The sequence below is a fragment of the Cardiocondyla obscurior genome, linkage group LG22 (assembly GCF_019399895.1).
Source record: "Cardiocondyla obscurior isolate alpha-2009 linkage group LG22, Cobs3.1, whole genome shotgun sequence".
Lineage (NCBI taxonomy): Eukaryota > Metazoa > Arthropoda > Insecta > Hymenoptera > Formicidae > Cardiocondyla > Cardiocondyla obscurior.
In genome coordinates, this window is record NC_091885.1 from 2,377,283 (window position 1) to 2,392,282 (window position 15,000).

The following is a 15,000-nucleotide window of genomic DNA, read 5'->3' on the forward strand; positions in this document are numbered from 1 at the left end:
GTACTTTGTGGTTTTCGAAAAGTTTCTTACGTTATCGCTCCACCGCCGCCGCGGTGACGGCGGTGGTCACAGTGGTTCTCGCTACGGCCAAGTAACCACTTGACGAAAAATGCAAAAGTAACACTTCCGCAAAAACGTCGTACGCGCTAGTACGTGCCCGCAAAAATAAATAGCGTATAATAGCGTTTAATTGTCATATAACGTTGTAATTTTTCTCATTTTAAATAATCTTCTTATTTTAGATAATATTAATTTCCTTACTTTCACCGTTTGTTCGAAAATTATATAAACGATACCGTGAAAAATATATAATAAAAAATAGAGAGAGATATTTATGCAGAGGTTATTGCAGAATAAATTGAAAAATCAGATTGACGGCTCGTTTACGGAAGAATCGATTGAAGTCGTAATTTGTAAATTGGTTACGATTTACGCGTGCCTCGGCGCTCGCGATTTTACGACTCTAGGAAATGCCCCTCGTCGGCGAGAGCCGGCTGGGAGGAAGGTTGACCGCCATTCCGGCGATGTCACAAAGTAAAGATGCATCTCCCATTCGAGGGCCATGCCCGCGTGCCAGCTTTCCTCCGTGCCGACGCTCGCACACACGCGCGCTTCTTACGCTCGTGCGTACGCAGCTGCGTGCGCGTGCATTGCATGCACGCTGCGTCTTCTCGCTCGTGCAGCGCCCAACGAAATCGCACACCGACAGTACACTCGCGCCGCGAACAAGCATAAGCTTTCGTGTGCCGCGGGTCTCGGGGCTCTGCGGTTATTTTAACAACGTGGCAACCTCTTTGTAGACCACACGCTTGTAAACCAAGAATGAAATCTGTTCGGCAGCGGCAGAAGCGATCGAGAAAAAAAAAGAAAAGAAAAAAAATCATCTTCCCGTCGTTGTTCGCGGACCAACCGCCTCGTTCTCTATTTTCATTTTATTCCGTCTTTTCGCGCAGAAGTTTCAACGACTTAACGGAGACCTAATTTTTTTTTATTCTCCTCCCTCGCGATCAGAAAATTAAAATCGATCGAGCGAACGTTTTCCTTCGAGAAAAACGGGGACGCCATTATTTCTACAACAATAACCCGGTGAGGTTTTTTTATTTTTTTCCTCCCCCTTGTATCGACGGCATTAACATATGCTGCAGCGTCGAGTGCGATGTGCCGCGCGGGAGATACGATCTAAGACGAGAGCCCGTCGATTGCGCGAATGTCGCGGATAAGAGGCCGCGCGGTTAAGTCGAATGTTTATACGAACGCGCGTGAAAGTGGACGCGAGCATGTGGAAGCGACGAGGTTACGCGCGCAAGTTTCCGCGCGGAGACGACACTCTCTCGCCGCTGTATTTTTGCGCGTCTCCTCCCTCCTCCCCTTCGTACCGCCGCAGCCTCCTCTTTCCTCCTACGCGTCGCGCCGTGAGTCACGCTCTATATTTAGAGGCTCGTAGAGCGCGTGTTCCCGCGCATACGCGCTTCTCGCATCGTTCAAGCATCGCAAAAATATGTCACGCTCGCCTTTATATCCGCGACGGGCCGCAGGATGATGTGTCTTTTATCCTTCGCGATGTGTGGTCCAGCGGCGCAGACCCGTACGAGCGTCGCGCGTCGCGGCGCTTCTTCACTCCGGCGGGAGAGTCTCGGTCGCGGTAAAACGCCGGTTCGTGACTTCAATTAAAATCTGCCCTCTTATTCGGATACACGGTTCTGCGTCTATATCTGAAGCCGCAGTTTTGGGAGCCTTCGGGTTGTCTTCGCTGCACTTTATATTTAGCATGTCTGCTATGAAATAATATATCCCGCAGCGAGTTGTACCGGAGAAAAAGATTGCGCCCGCAAACGAAATGTTAGCTCTCGCGATTCGATGTCGGAACAAAGGTAATCGCACAAGTGGTCGGGAAACGCTTCTTTCGTCGCCTATGAACGGAGGACACGAGAAGAATACCAAAGCCGCGCATTTAAAGCCAGAATACCGCGCGTAAAGGAACAATGGCTGAAACGGCGGGTGAAAGGAGGGGAGAAGGGGGTGCGTTACCACGCTCCACGCGGGAGGATAGGGTGGCTTTAGAGGCGAACGGCGTGACAACCCCTCTTTCTCGTCACGGCAAAGTTTCATCACCGCCACGACGCAAACTCATTCCCAACCCCTCCGACTGAACTTCGACCAACAACTTCGGGTCTCCTCGTTTATTCCGGGTGACTGCATTTTCGTTCCATCGTGCGCGCACGGGATTGTCCTCTCCTCTCCTCCACTTGTGTCTTCCTCTTGCTTTCACCGCCTGTTACCCTCGCCGATGTCCCCCGTCCTCCCTCTTTCACCCCTTTAGTATCTTTCTCTCTCCGTCTCTCTCTCGTCACATACATTTCAGGCACGACATGCTCCTCGGAAAATCAGCCGTTCTCGATAGAATCGGGACCTCCCCGAAACGCAAATTATCCTCATTTCCGTATCCGGCAAGTCGATCTCGCTCGCAATCAAAAACCTAAACTCGGCCTGATCTGCGATTCAGATATATTTTCCTTCGCAAAAAAAAAAAAAAAAAATTTCTTTCGATATCTGAAAATTGGGGCGCGTCTTCATTTAGCACGCGGTAAGAACATTTGCGCAAAATGCGAAGCCGAGTAAGCTAGAAAGGGTCTACAAGAGTTTGAAAGCTGGTCTGAAGGGTCCGATGGGAAAGCACGAAATAGGATGAGAGGCGGAGGAGGAAAACGAGAGAGCCGAAGACGATCGCTCGCTCGCGAGCGCGCGAGCGCAATGGGCGGTAAAAGGGTGCGCGGAAAGGAAGATGTTAGGAGCAAGGGAAGAATTAGCTAATGGCGCACGATGAATCCGTAATGGGTTTGCGCTGTTCCCGGCGCCGCATCGGGATTTGAACGAGTTCACTCGCCCATCCTCGCGACGTAGAAAGCCGTGGAAGGACTGCCGTGGAAGCGGCAGCGAGTCGACGCCTCGCGCAGGCGAGAGGGAAGATACGTGGTGCACGCTGGGGCGTGTAATACCCCAAGGAATGCAGAGAGAAGATGGAAGTACAAGATAGGAAAGCGCTCGTCGGAAGTCGGGCGCGAGGGAGAAAGAGAAAAAGGGATGCTACGGCAAAAGGGGTGGCCCCGCCGCGGAAAATTCGAGCGGCGAGAGGTGAATCCCTGAAAGAACTTACGAGATTCTCAAACTCCGCCGGAACGAAATGATATTTGTGGCCGAGAAGTGCCATTTCTTTCACGCTCCATCTTATCACGATCGCGAAATTCGCCGTTGGAATATGACGGGAAGCGAATCGCTAAATACTTAATGACCTCCGCGTTTTGCGAAATTAAAATTAAAGCGCGCGAATATTTTTAATTTCGTTTGTTCAGTTGTTGCAATAAATAATTTATTCTTGGCGCGTACCGCATATCGCGCGTAGCGACGGATTTATTCCCGTCCGATTATTACGACCGCGATCGATTCGCCCAGAGATCCCGGCGTCCTTAAGCGGCAGTAATCGGGACGAAGCGGCGACCCTGGCCGAATTCCTCGCCGGGACACCGCGTCGTCGCCAACTGACTGTGCCTCTCCGCGCCAAAACGTATTACGGCTTTAAGTGACACGAGAACGACACGTTATACGCGCCATACGGTACCACGTGATGTTATCGTCCAAGAGGAACATATTCTTCCTCGGCCCGGTCCTTGAGCACCAAACGGCGGGAGTCGTGCCCGTTAGTCCTCGGCGCGGAAGAGTGTCTCGTAAGGATAAGATTTTACTGCCACCGCGGGCATAAAGTCCAGAAGAATACGTTTCGACGAGGCGTCACGTGAAATTCCCCTTCGGGGGACGAAAACGATTTACGAGCGTTGCCGCGGATAGGAAAGGCGAGACAACAAGCCGAGCGCGGCTCGAAATCGACCGAAATCGCGACAAAGTTGCCCTCGCGCCGTCGTCTCGATTCCCCTCACATAAATCTCCATATCGCGATACGCGCGTGTCTGCAATTAGCAAAGGAGAGCGTGCTATCGAGCGATCTATAAGCGACCGAAGGGCAAAGGTCGTCCGCTCGCGATTGGATAACGTTGATCTTCGGCTTTCAGATTTCGGCGCTCGTTAAGTTTTTATGGGCCACAACGCATTTAGGACCACCGGTAGTGATCCAAGTAACTATGTTAGACGGCTATTTATTATTTCTTGACATGCGACATTTATCGAGGATGTAAATTGTGAACGCGCTCATACGGTCGCGTGCTTTTCGGCGTTTTCTTTTTATTAAAACCAATGATTATCGCCGCTAAACTCGCACCGCTTGCTTGACGGATATTACAAGTGCTTCCTCTCTCTTCTCTTTTTCTTTTTTAATTTTTTTTTTTTCTCCGAGGGGGGAATGAATGCTCCTATGAAATTTGCGGAAATTCCGCAACACCAAATAATGATTCGGGACAGTCGCATAGGCATTAATTTAGCCGAACAGCTTTCTTTCGTACCGCGCGCACAATAAAGAATGTTCGGGGAATCCGGACCAAAGTGTCTTTTCAGGAGTGCATCGATGCTGATTGGCTTTCGTGGTAGACTTTCGTGGTAATTCGTGGCTGATCTACTAACCGGCTGACAGGAAGGAAAGAATCTCGGTGCTTCTCGGAAGACAATCAAAGGAGCTCCGCCGTGGCCGGCGTGGCCGAGCCATTTGGGCATGACGAGAGACTTAAAAAATACAAACTACGTCAATACGCACGCGAGCCGACTACTAGGGACAGCCCGGCTGCTTTGGGTTATCTTACGTGCTCCGAACAGCTGTCAGATAGAGGTGCTCAACCGCGAGAATATAAATCATACGCGAACGCGATTAGAATTGTCTCCCCGCTACCTAAATCAATTAACTTTTATTCCCTCGATAATGCTGTTAGATTTATGCCGAGTTGATAACGAATATTATATCTTAAATTCCGCAAAGATCATCCGATTGACCTCTCGAGCTAGACGAAAAAAAAAAGAAAAAAAAAAAGAAAAAATATGCACGTGCAAACGGGGTCGAGCTGCCGGCGGTTTCTTCCTTGCTTCTTACTCGATGCAAACAAAAATGCCGTATATCGTTTATTTACTGTATATAGTCTCGCGTGATGGGCATGCGTTGCTACCAGCCAAAGAAAATTTACTGCATGCAATGAACTGGCTGTAACCCCTCTCTTTCTGCAGCAATCACTGCCTCCTCCATCGCCGATACAATATCGGTAACGGCGCGAAGGCTGACTCTCCCGAGAGTGACGGGCGCGCAACTCACATTATTCATTATAACACTTTCGACAAGTCGTATTTTTGACGCGCATTCTGATCCCCTTTTACCCGTTACTTCCCCATATAACGTTCTCCAATCGCTGCTACTTCCGAGGCGCGCAATAAGGAAAAGCGCGTCTCGACAAGCGCATAAATAAACAAAAGCCGAAAAAATGCAACGCTTGATTAAATCACTCGTTAGCTTAACAAAAGTCGTGCACGAGGACTGATTTATCGATTCATCGTTATCGCCGCGGTGAAACTGTTACGTAAATCATCCATCCATCCTCTTCCTTCCCTATCTCAGAAAATAACATTTAAATAAAAGTGCCCGGTTCAAAAGGAGAGAACACGCGCGCAATCGTATTAGATAAGACAGAGGTATATCGTTACTTTTCTTTTTCATTATTTCTTTATTTCTTTTTTTTTTCCACTAATTGCAATTGCGACTGTCGTTAACTTTCGATGTACATCCGAGGATTACACGACGCGAAGCAAGAAGATGAAATAGAGTGATGAGATATTAACTGGGAAAAAAAAAAAAAACAGAAACATGCACCGTCTCTACCAAGAGAAAATTTACGATCGACTCTCGTCAACACTCCGGGGGTTCTAGGGGTACGACGAGGGAAAAAAAAAGAAAAAAAAAAAAAAGGGAAGGTGTTTCCGATAAACTGGTACCGGCGAACCGCGGCGTATGACTGCATCGTGAGAAACGATAAGCCGCATGCTCCGACCGAAAGTGTACGTATACATATCTCGTACGCTACAAAGCGTAATTAATGTCGTGTTAGAGTTATAAGATTTCCGACGGCCCGATAACGTTGACGAATGGCTTTACAAAAGAATCGGAACGTCCCCGCAGAGTAAACGCGAACTCTCGCGATAAAATCGGGAGATCCTCGCGAAATCGCTTATCGTTGCATTATCGATCGCGAGCATCGTAGAAAGTAAATTTCATTGATCAGCCAATCGTGTCAATTTGCGCGAAAGGATATTTCGACGATAATAAATGTACGGTTTAACGCTATACGTTCGGCTGTTTCCAGTTTACGTAATTTCGCGAATTTATATTGCTATTATTCATTTTTACAAGAGACCGAAAGCATTCTGTCGTTAAAACCCTTATCAAATTCGCAATAATAACATTTTCATGCAAATTTTTCCCCGCGCTTGTGAAACGCCGAAACGTGTATCTGTCGAATGTGAAGCGCATTATCGATCACTGGTTTTGCAATCGCTCCTGGTTCGCCTCGGTTGGAAAAGGATCTCGCGTGCGATTCCCTGGATCCGTGCACGCTCCATCGAGCCCGATAATACGCCTCCGAATCGTGTAATAAAAATGCGCACGCTCGATGAAAAGCTGACAGTGCGCGAGAGAGAATTGCAGTTGAAATCGACATGGCCGAGCGGGAGCGTTTGATAATGCGGCCATCGATAGCCCGACTAGATTTGGCAATCGTGCGTAATTGCGCCGATATTTCACATAAGCCGCTTAATTGATTTTTCTGCGGGCCGCGTGTAGCATTCGCGCGAGATGAGAGAAAGAGAGAGAGAGAAAGAGAGAGCATCCGAGAGGATTGAATTTATGACTATTTTTAAATCATCCAAAATGTACCGACGTTTATTAGGATGCCGATGAAACGAGGTAGAGAGGTAAATATTCTGAAATTTGCTCTTGGCAAACAGCCAATAAATAATATTGCTCGCGCTTATTTGTTTTTGTTGATTACCGCTACGATTATTTTACACGTATCGCCAATACACAGGGGGATAATGCGAAAAAAAAAAGTCGAGCTTTAATAATGCAGTCTAAAAAATTCATCGTAATTCAACTGTCTGCGCTTAATGAGTTTAAATGTTTTACGGCAACGCCGGCGGAGAAGGCTGTCGATATCGCGCGAATAACGAAAGTTCTTTCTATTTATTGCGTTACGATCAAGTGTTCGTCCGGTGCGACCTGCAAAGCCTTATCGTTATCCGTTACTCGAAGAATTAATCGGCCAGATGGCGAGAACGCCTCGGTTCCAATTCACGGCGTTGCAGTTGCGGCGCGAGCTGACGTAGGTTTCGCCTATCGGATGAGACAGATAAGAAGAGAAATATTTTTCTTTTCCTTTCTCTTCCTCCGCCGGTCAGCCGGACCGGAGAGTACCACTACCAAGAATCGGCCGGGGAGGAAGATAACGCTCGGCGAGAGCGGTCGCTCAAATCAATGAACTCTGACAAGTCACCATTCGGTAGAGACGCGGTTGCACGGTGGCAAAAATTACGGAGATTAGAGGCATAGTAAACAATGATATTAATGAGAGCATGCCAGGCGCGATGTCACGTCCATAGTTACAAACCGTCCCGAGAGCCATCGATACCGGGCGCGCGCGCGCGAGTGACACGAGTTTATTATTCATTAACATGCCAATTAACTTCGGTATCGCGGTGTTTGGTCCCGCTCTCTACCCTTCCGCGTCCCTCCCCCTTCCCTCCCCGGCTGCGTCTCATAAACTTTGTACACGACGTGTCGTTGCAAGCGCGAGCAATGTCGTTGCAAATGTACACATTTCATAATTTAATCGCTTCCTGGTGCCATCTGCGCGCTATCGATCATTTCGCGCGCGCAAGTTGAGAACCTCTCGCCGTTGCGGTTTCGATAATAATAAGGCGTATTACGCCAATTTCTGCAGTTGGGTCTCGGATGCTCCCAATTCGTAACGGGCCATTAAATCATTCGGCGTACGACTCGCCGCATCGCGAAATATAAGAGTGTAATAATCGGTATTTTCGTTAAATTATTTCCACTGAAATTTGGAGAATAAATTGCGGCGGTTTATATCTAATCCAACGTGCGCGACGTGCACTGGAAAGATTTGCTCCATTAAAAAGGAGAATTTATTTTCTATTTGCAATCAAAGGCGAACAAAAGTTTCCCGCCGGACAATGAAAAGATTCTTGTCTCCGCTCGATGACGTTTCACGCAGGACTGAAACGTCTCCAGGATGAGGAAAAAAAAAGAAAAAGAAAAAAAAAAACCGTACAAGACGCAAAAGTTTCACAACATGAAGGCCTCATTATGCCGCGAGGAAGAGCGAGAGTGAGACGGAGAGAGAAAGAGAAAGAGAGAGACGTGCCAGAGGGACTAATGCGGGGGAGGAGAATGAGTTCTACGTAGAACGAAACAAAATGAGAAGGAAAAAAAGACCACGGCCCGATAACCGACCGATACTCTCGCCGCCGCTCGCTGAAAACACAGAAAACAGAGAATCAACCTCATTACTTCTATCTCCCTCCTTCGATACCCCTTTCTCCTGCGTCCTCTCCTCCGCATAAGCCGATTTCCAGGAATTCCTCGTGATCTTTGGTCCCCGTACACGCTTTAACACCGCTCGCCCTTCACCCCCGCCGCGTCGCCTCTTTCTTCGCCAGCCGACGCGCACGCCCGATACTTGTCAGAAAACGAGGGATATCTAATGCCTTCTCCTTTTCCCGCGCACGTTGTCCTCCCTTGCCGCGAATGACCAGACAAGGAGAGAACAATCGGCGTGGCGAGAAAAAGCCAAAGACGGTGAAGATCGAGTCGACGAACCGTCGATTAAGGATCTCTCGAAAGGCACGGAAAGCCGAACGTCGAAGATTGTTACAAAGGGACAGTCGTCGGGTTGACAGGACCTGTTCCGAATCGAAAAACCCAATCTGCTCGAAAGTGTCCAAATACGAAAAAAAAAAAGAAAGAGAGAGAGAGTGGAGGATTCTTCGTTTGCTTGTCGCAAGAACGATAGCGCGTATTTCAGAGATAGAATGATCGATACCGGCCACGAGATCGTTTCCGAGATGGTAAATCGTGTTCGAGGTGAGATGCTAATCGGCAGTGTTCTATTAACCTAACGAAAGGCTCTCGGAAAACACCTTGACACTGGGATACCCCATAATTTAAAAAATGGTCTCGTCGAGAACATAACGAACCGGGTCCCACAGTTGCGATGCATTTTCACTGGATTTACAAAGCGAATCGGAGTAACGAACTCCAATTTCATGTTGCATTAATATTCAATACGCTTTATCAACGTGTCGCTCTAAACGATTTAAAAAACATATTCGCAAAAGTGCAGATTAGATAACACAGATGATTTAAAACGACTGTCGTCATCCGCACAAAGTATGTTTAACGATCGCGCTACGTATTATACATTTATGATCGCCGAGTGCGATATGATTTACGCAGAAAGCGAAAAAAAAAAAAAGAAAAGAAAAAAGGAGAAAGAGAGAGAGAGAGAAAAAAAACACCCTTGCGAACGAGGATCGATGCGTGATACGAAACGCTGTCGCACCTTTTGAAAAAGAGCATAGGCTCTCCGCCAGTCGGCAAGGCGAAATGAAAATTAACGTTTGCACGCTGGCGAAAAAGAAAAAAACATTGCCGGGTATCGCGAGCGAGATAAACTTTACGAGAGCCGCGTGACCGTCCCCGTACGCGCCGGTGTATTTCCCTCGTTCATAGGCTAGCATAGTTTCTCGAGGCCGTGTTTTGCGATCGGTCAGCCGGGCAGCGAGATAGAATCTTTTATAACCGTCGCGAGGAGGAACGTGTTTATATCCGCGAGTGATTGCGACACGATATGTTAATGCTCCCTCCCCCCTCCCACCGAGCTGCGCTCTTCCCACGTATCAGCGGCGGCGGCGACGCGTTTCCAGCCCGTTCTGGAAAACATTCCGGACTGTGACACACGTGACGTCTCCATCGAAGCTTTCATGAAAGTGTCGCCGGACGATGGATGAGACGACATAAATGTCGCGCCGTAAGCGAACATTAAAAAAAAAAAAATAAAAAATAAAAAATAAAAATAATTAAAAAAAAAAAAGAGAGACCCGAATGTCAAATGTATCGCTCGCATTCTGCTTTTTATTGTACGTACGACTATTGATCTAGAATAAATGCGCAATGTACCCAGCGGCTTGCATCTCGTCTAAGCGATACACACCGGCGTGGCGGTTTTTGAATCGAGAGTCTACGGTTTTCTTTTATCGCGGCGGGGCTTTTATCAGCGCGGGCAATTTTCCGTACAGTTCAATAATCCACCGGGCGAGCTCGGGAAAAGTTTTGCGAGCCGTAGGTCGTCGTTTGACGACTGATGGAATACAAATTAGGGCCGCCGGCGATGTCGTTGTCAGTCATCGCGGCGAGGCGGGAGACGATCGAAAAAAGAACGTCCACGATGATATCGCGCGGCAAACAAGCCGGCACGTTAATGAGGACCCGAAGGGAGAAACGGAGGAATCGCGAATAGACCGATGGAAGGAATAAAGAAAACGAATCGAGCAAATACCGCATCGCACGATGACAACCCCGGATGTGTCGATGGTATCTCGACATTAAGTAGCCAACGCAAGTAACGTGTGTGCAAGTAAGAAAGTCTACATGCGTCAATATTCGCTGTTTGCGGAAGGGTGAAGCTCGTAAAAAGAATTGAGCAACCTAAACAATTGCCCACGTTACCGCGAGATGTTGAACAGATACCATCGGCATTCCTGCGTAACACTTAAAGATTACAGTCCTTTGCCACCATATTTAACAATGCAGTTAATTATCTCGCGAAAAGTTAACGAACTCCACGATATTGCAGCATCGTTATTTGTTTTTATTTCAACTAATCGCTGGTGAACTTATTAATAAGTGTTGAAACGCAGGTCACGGCGAGTAGGAACGATACTTTTCGCAGCTTACATTCGGCAGTTTGGAGACCGGTGGAAGAAAGACGATAAATTGCCCGTTTATCGGAGACGAATCGATTCATTACATCATTTAACGACGTTACAGAGCGCATTTGCGCAACGCGACGCGGAGATGTCGGCAATTATTCGTCGCGATTTAATGTATTCGACGCTCGTATCGTTTCCTCGCTCCTCGAAGTCGGCGGACGTGCTTTCGCGTTAATGACGTACACGTACGTGCGGTGTCGCAATCGGAAAAAGATAGCGACTGGGACATAATAAACGGTTATAAATCGCGAGCCTCTTCCGAACTTTAGCGCGCGAACTTTCGCCCCGAACGAGATCGATAGCCGATTAAGAGAGAATTAAAAATCATTGATCGCATCGCGAGCATTATATCGATAACGAGAGTATCGCGCCGGCGCGGTCTAATAATTCAATCTAATTTTCTAATTTAACTAGTCGATAATTATAAATGTCACTAATCTTATCACGCTGTAATTTATGTCGACAGGAACGATTTGCCTAAGCTCGATGATATTTCTACGAATCTAATGCATGTCAATTAAATTCTTTCAGCACCTTTAATCGGCTGCATGTTATTAAACGGCGCGCGTGTATGCACCGTACATCATTTCCGCGCGCGCTCCCGTTTTATAAAAGGACAATTTACATTTTCACGTAGGCCTGTCGGATCGGAGTGAACCGCCTCTCGGATCGGCGCTTACGTAAGAAAACGGAACGACGAGGCGGGGAGGCTCGTACCTCACGGACGTTTTCCAAACGCGCGCTATCGCCGGCGCGGTGAAAGCGCCGATTGCGGATTATCATGTTCCCGTCGCTGTGCAGGAGAGCTATCAATTTTTTTTTCTTCTTCTTCTTTTTTTTTTTCTCTACTCTTTCTCTCCTTTCTCGCGTCTTTCTCGCGCGCGATCTCGCGTGCGTCAACGACTGCGCTTTCTATAGCGGCCACGTGCGAAACTCTTGGGCCCCACGTTCTCTCACGACAGAGATCTCGGGCGCGGAGATTGATATCTAGTCACGAACCAGCTGTAACCCGTGCGCGCGGTACACGCACGCTCAATTCGCGGATATTAAATCCGAAGATGACTTAACATTGTCGAGTACGGCGCCTACCGGAGAGCGAGGAAAAATTTTTACGCGCGGAGAACTTCCCAGCCGGTAGGGAGATAATTGCGAGTGGCGCAACGCTATTCGTTTCTCTTACCAAATTCGTTCCCTCGTGTGCTCCTAAAATTTGTAATTAAATGTTCCGAAATATTCGTAAATACCATCGGCACGCGAAATTTCCATTAGGCAACATCGTTCCCTCGGCAATGCGAATTGGCCAATGTTATTTGGCAATTCAAAAGTAGCAAGAAGATTGTTCTACATTTGGCATCCCACCCAAAATAACGACGCGGGTACGATAGCAATTTAATGATCGCGTGCACGGTTGCGCAACTTTTAAACTTCGCAGCGTATTATACTTTCTAAAAGGCGCGTACGTTAATTCAAATCGCTTATGTTAATGTGCTAATTGTCGATACGATATAGGGAAACGATTAGGCCGTTCACCTTACACAGTAAAAGCCCGCGAACTTGTACGACTAAGTGGTTGGCGGAATTAAAAGGACGGCCGGCACGCGTGCTGAAGGAAACTCGCGCGAGGCCCTCGTCAACATTTTTCCGCGACAAATCTCGCGCGGCAGATCCGTATCTCGTCACGAAATGGCCGTTGCACGCGCTCCATTTGCATCGCCGAGCATCACGGCGGCGACGAAGACGAAGCCGCTTCTTAATTCGAGCGCGTTACGCGGGCTCACCATTTCAGACGCTCGCCCGTTCATTATCGCTTCCCCTCTCGTTCGCTCTTTCCCCAGATTATCAGCGGTCATCGGTCTCTTCTTCTCGCCCAATTCCCCCGGGTTTGACGTATAGTCCGCGCTTACATGATTGTTATTGATCAACCGTTTTGTTTCTCGCCCGTGTGCATTGTATGTATGTGCGTGCAACGCCCGGCCGAACTGGCACGCCACGCGGCACCATAATGTTGGCACGACAGAACAAATATAGAGAACGGCGGACTTTAATGAATCTTTATGGGATGATGTCGTGAACTTGTATACCCTCACTGTGACTGACTGAACCCGGTCGCGTTAACCACTGGCGCGGTCCGTCCGTCATCGCCTAAATTTTTCCTTCGGAATCGCGAGCGGGCACTCATTGCCGCGTGCAAACAAGCGAGATAAATCGTGGAAGATACAGAGAGCTTTTTGTCACATCATGAAGCAAAAGAAAGAATGAGATACCTGCCTGCAACGAAGTATTCGCCTAAATACAGCGTTGGAGATAATTTTAAATAACGCCCGTACGGCTTTAAAAAAGTATTGCTCGTTTAAAGGAGTGGAACGATAATTCGCCGTTATGCGGTAATATTTTCGTTGGATACGCCAATGCGACGAACCGCTCATTAGGCTCGACGGTGGCTTCGCCGCGAGTTTGATGGTGTAGACACTCGCATCCGTGTTCGTAAAATTTGAAGGGCGTGTAGAAGGGGTCCGTGGGGTCTCAACTAGCCGCGCGTCTTGATTGTCATCAACTCGTTGCTCGTCGCGTGATATTGTCATTAGCCTGCCTAGCCGTCGTCACCCGCGCGAGTTATGCTTGGACGTATGTTTCTCGCCCCGCGCGCGAAAGAGACCTACTTTAAGTCCTTATCGATCCGCCACGACAAATCGATCCGAAAATTCTTTTATAGCTCGTCACCTACGCCTCACGTGTACGTTCGATCTGACGCGAAATTCGCGCCTAACGTTTAAATTATTCAGAAACGAGCGGCTACCATCGCTTGAAAATTATAATGCATGCAACGCGAATAAGATAATTATTCCGGCAATATATATATATATTTGTCTTTTTAAAAAAACTTACCTGGATCCGATGAGTCCAAACTGGCTGGCGCTTGTTGGCTGAGGGGTCCGGGTGTACCACCACTTCCGGGGCTGCGGGCGTCATCGTTAGCACCCGCGCCGGGATACGAAAGCGACGAGGAAGGAGGCCTCTGTAATGCAAAAGAGATTGCAAATTATTTAATTGATATTCTTATATTTTCTTCGATAATACGTCAATCACGCACATAATAATATCGGTTTAAATATCGTTCAGGAAGATTTTAAGTAATTTTAAAAAACGCTCACCATCCCCACCATTGTAAATTAACATCGGTTTTCATATATATTATTTTGCTTTTAATATTGTTTCATTTAAATAATAGTATCTGGCTTGTGGAAGCGCGTGTCACGTTAACATGCGTCGAGAATTTTTTCGTTATCTACCCTGAACACGCGCGTGCATACAAGGCACCTCTAAAAGTCTTTTTTTCCAATCGCAGACACAACATAAACGTCTATAAACAGCGTGTAAAAACAATGTGAGTCGACTGATTAAGCGCTCGACTTTATTTTTTTTTTTTTTTAATTGAGAGAAAATAAAAATTTATCTAACGATAACTTTCATGCTTTCATGAAATATGTAATGTTGATCAAGATAACGTGTGTTTCAAACATTTAATCCGTGCATATCTGGGATTAAACCTCTTCGACATTGACAATTAATATTTTTAATAATTCTATTTTTTTTAATATACCAAATCAAGTACGAGGGAAAAAGGCAGATGTTTGAGCAAATTTTTCAAAGAATTTTTTTCTTTTTAATTTTGACAAGACACCCTGCGCGAACCACCGATGGTCGCGCGCGAGTTAAACCGATTTCGATCTCGATTAAAGACGGAGCACACGTATTTCTCCACGAAAATGCTGCCGGCATACTTAAATGATTCGGGGGAGCCCGACAGAACGCGCACGACTTACGAATCAACGGATTTACTTGGGAGAGATCGCGCGCGCGACGAACGTCCGCCGTAAATATTCAATCGTTTATTCCGTAGGTGTAGCCGTGTGATAATGACGCTCGTAGAGAATCCCTCGCCGTAGGAGGAAAGAAACGAGACGTCTGCGGATCTCCGCGCCGGGAGACACGCGCGCGGAATTACTTTCG

General features: G+C 47.3%; 1 protein-coding gene across 4 annotated transcripts in view; it reads right to left on the reverse strand.

Moving 5' to 3' along the window:
* The window catches only part of Hth (Meis homeobox homothorax), a 388,286-nt gene that overhangs the window by 234,941 nt on the left and 138,345 nt on the right, over positions 1-15,000 (reverse strand). For all 4 annotated transcript variants that reach the window (XM_070670915.1, XM_070670914.1, XM_070670913.1 and 1 more), the window contains one exon: positions 13,876-14,005. In XM_070670915.1, the coding sequence (XP_070527016.1) occupies positions 13,876-14,005 (130 nt within the window). The remainder of the gene's footprint in view (positions 1-13,875; positions 14,006-15,000) is intronic.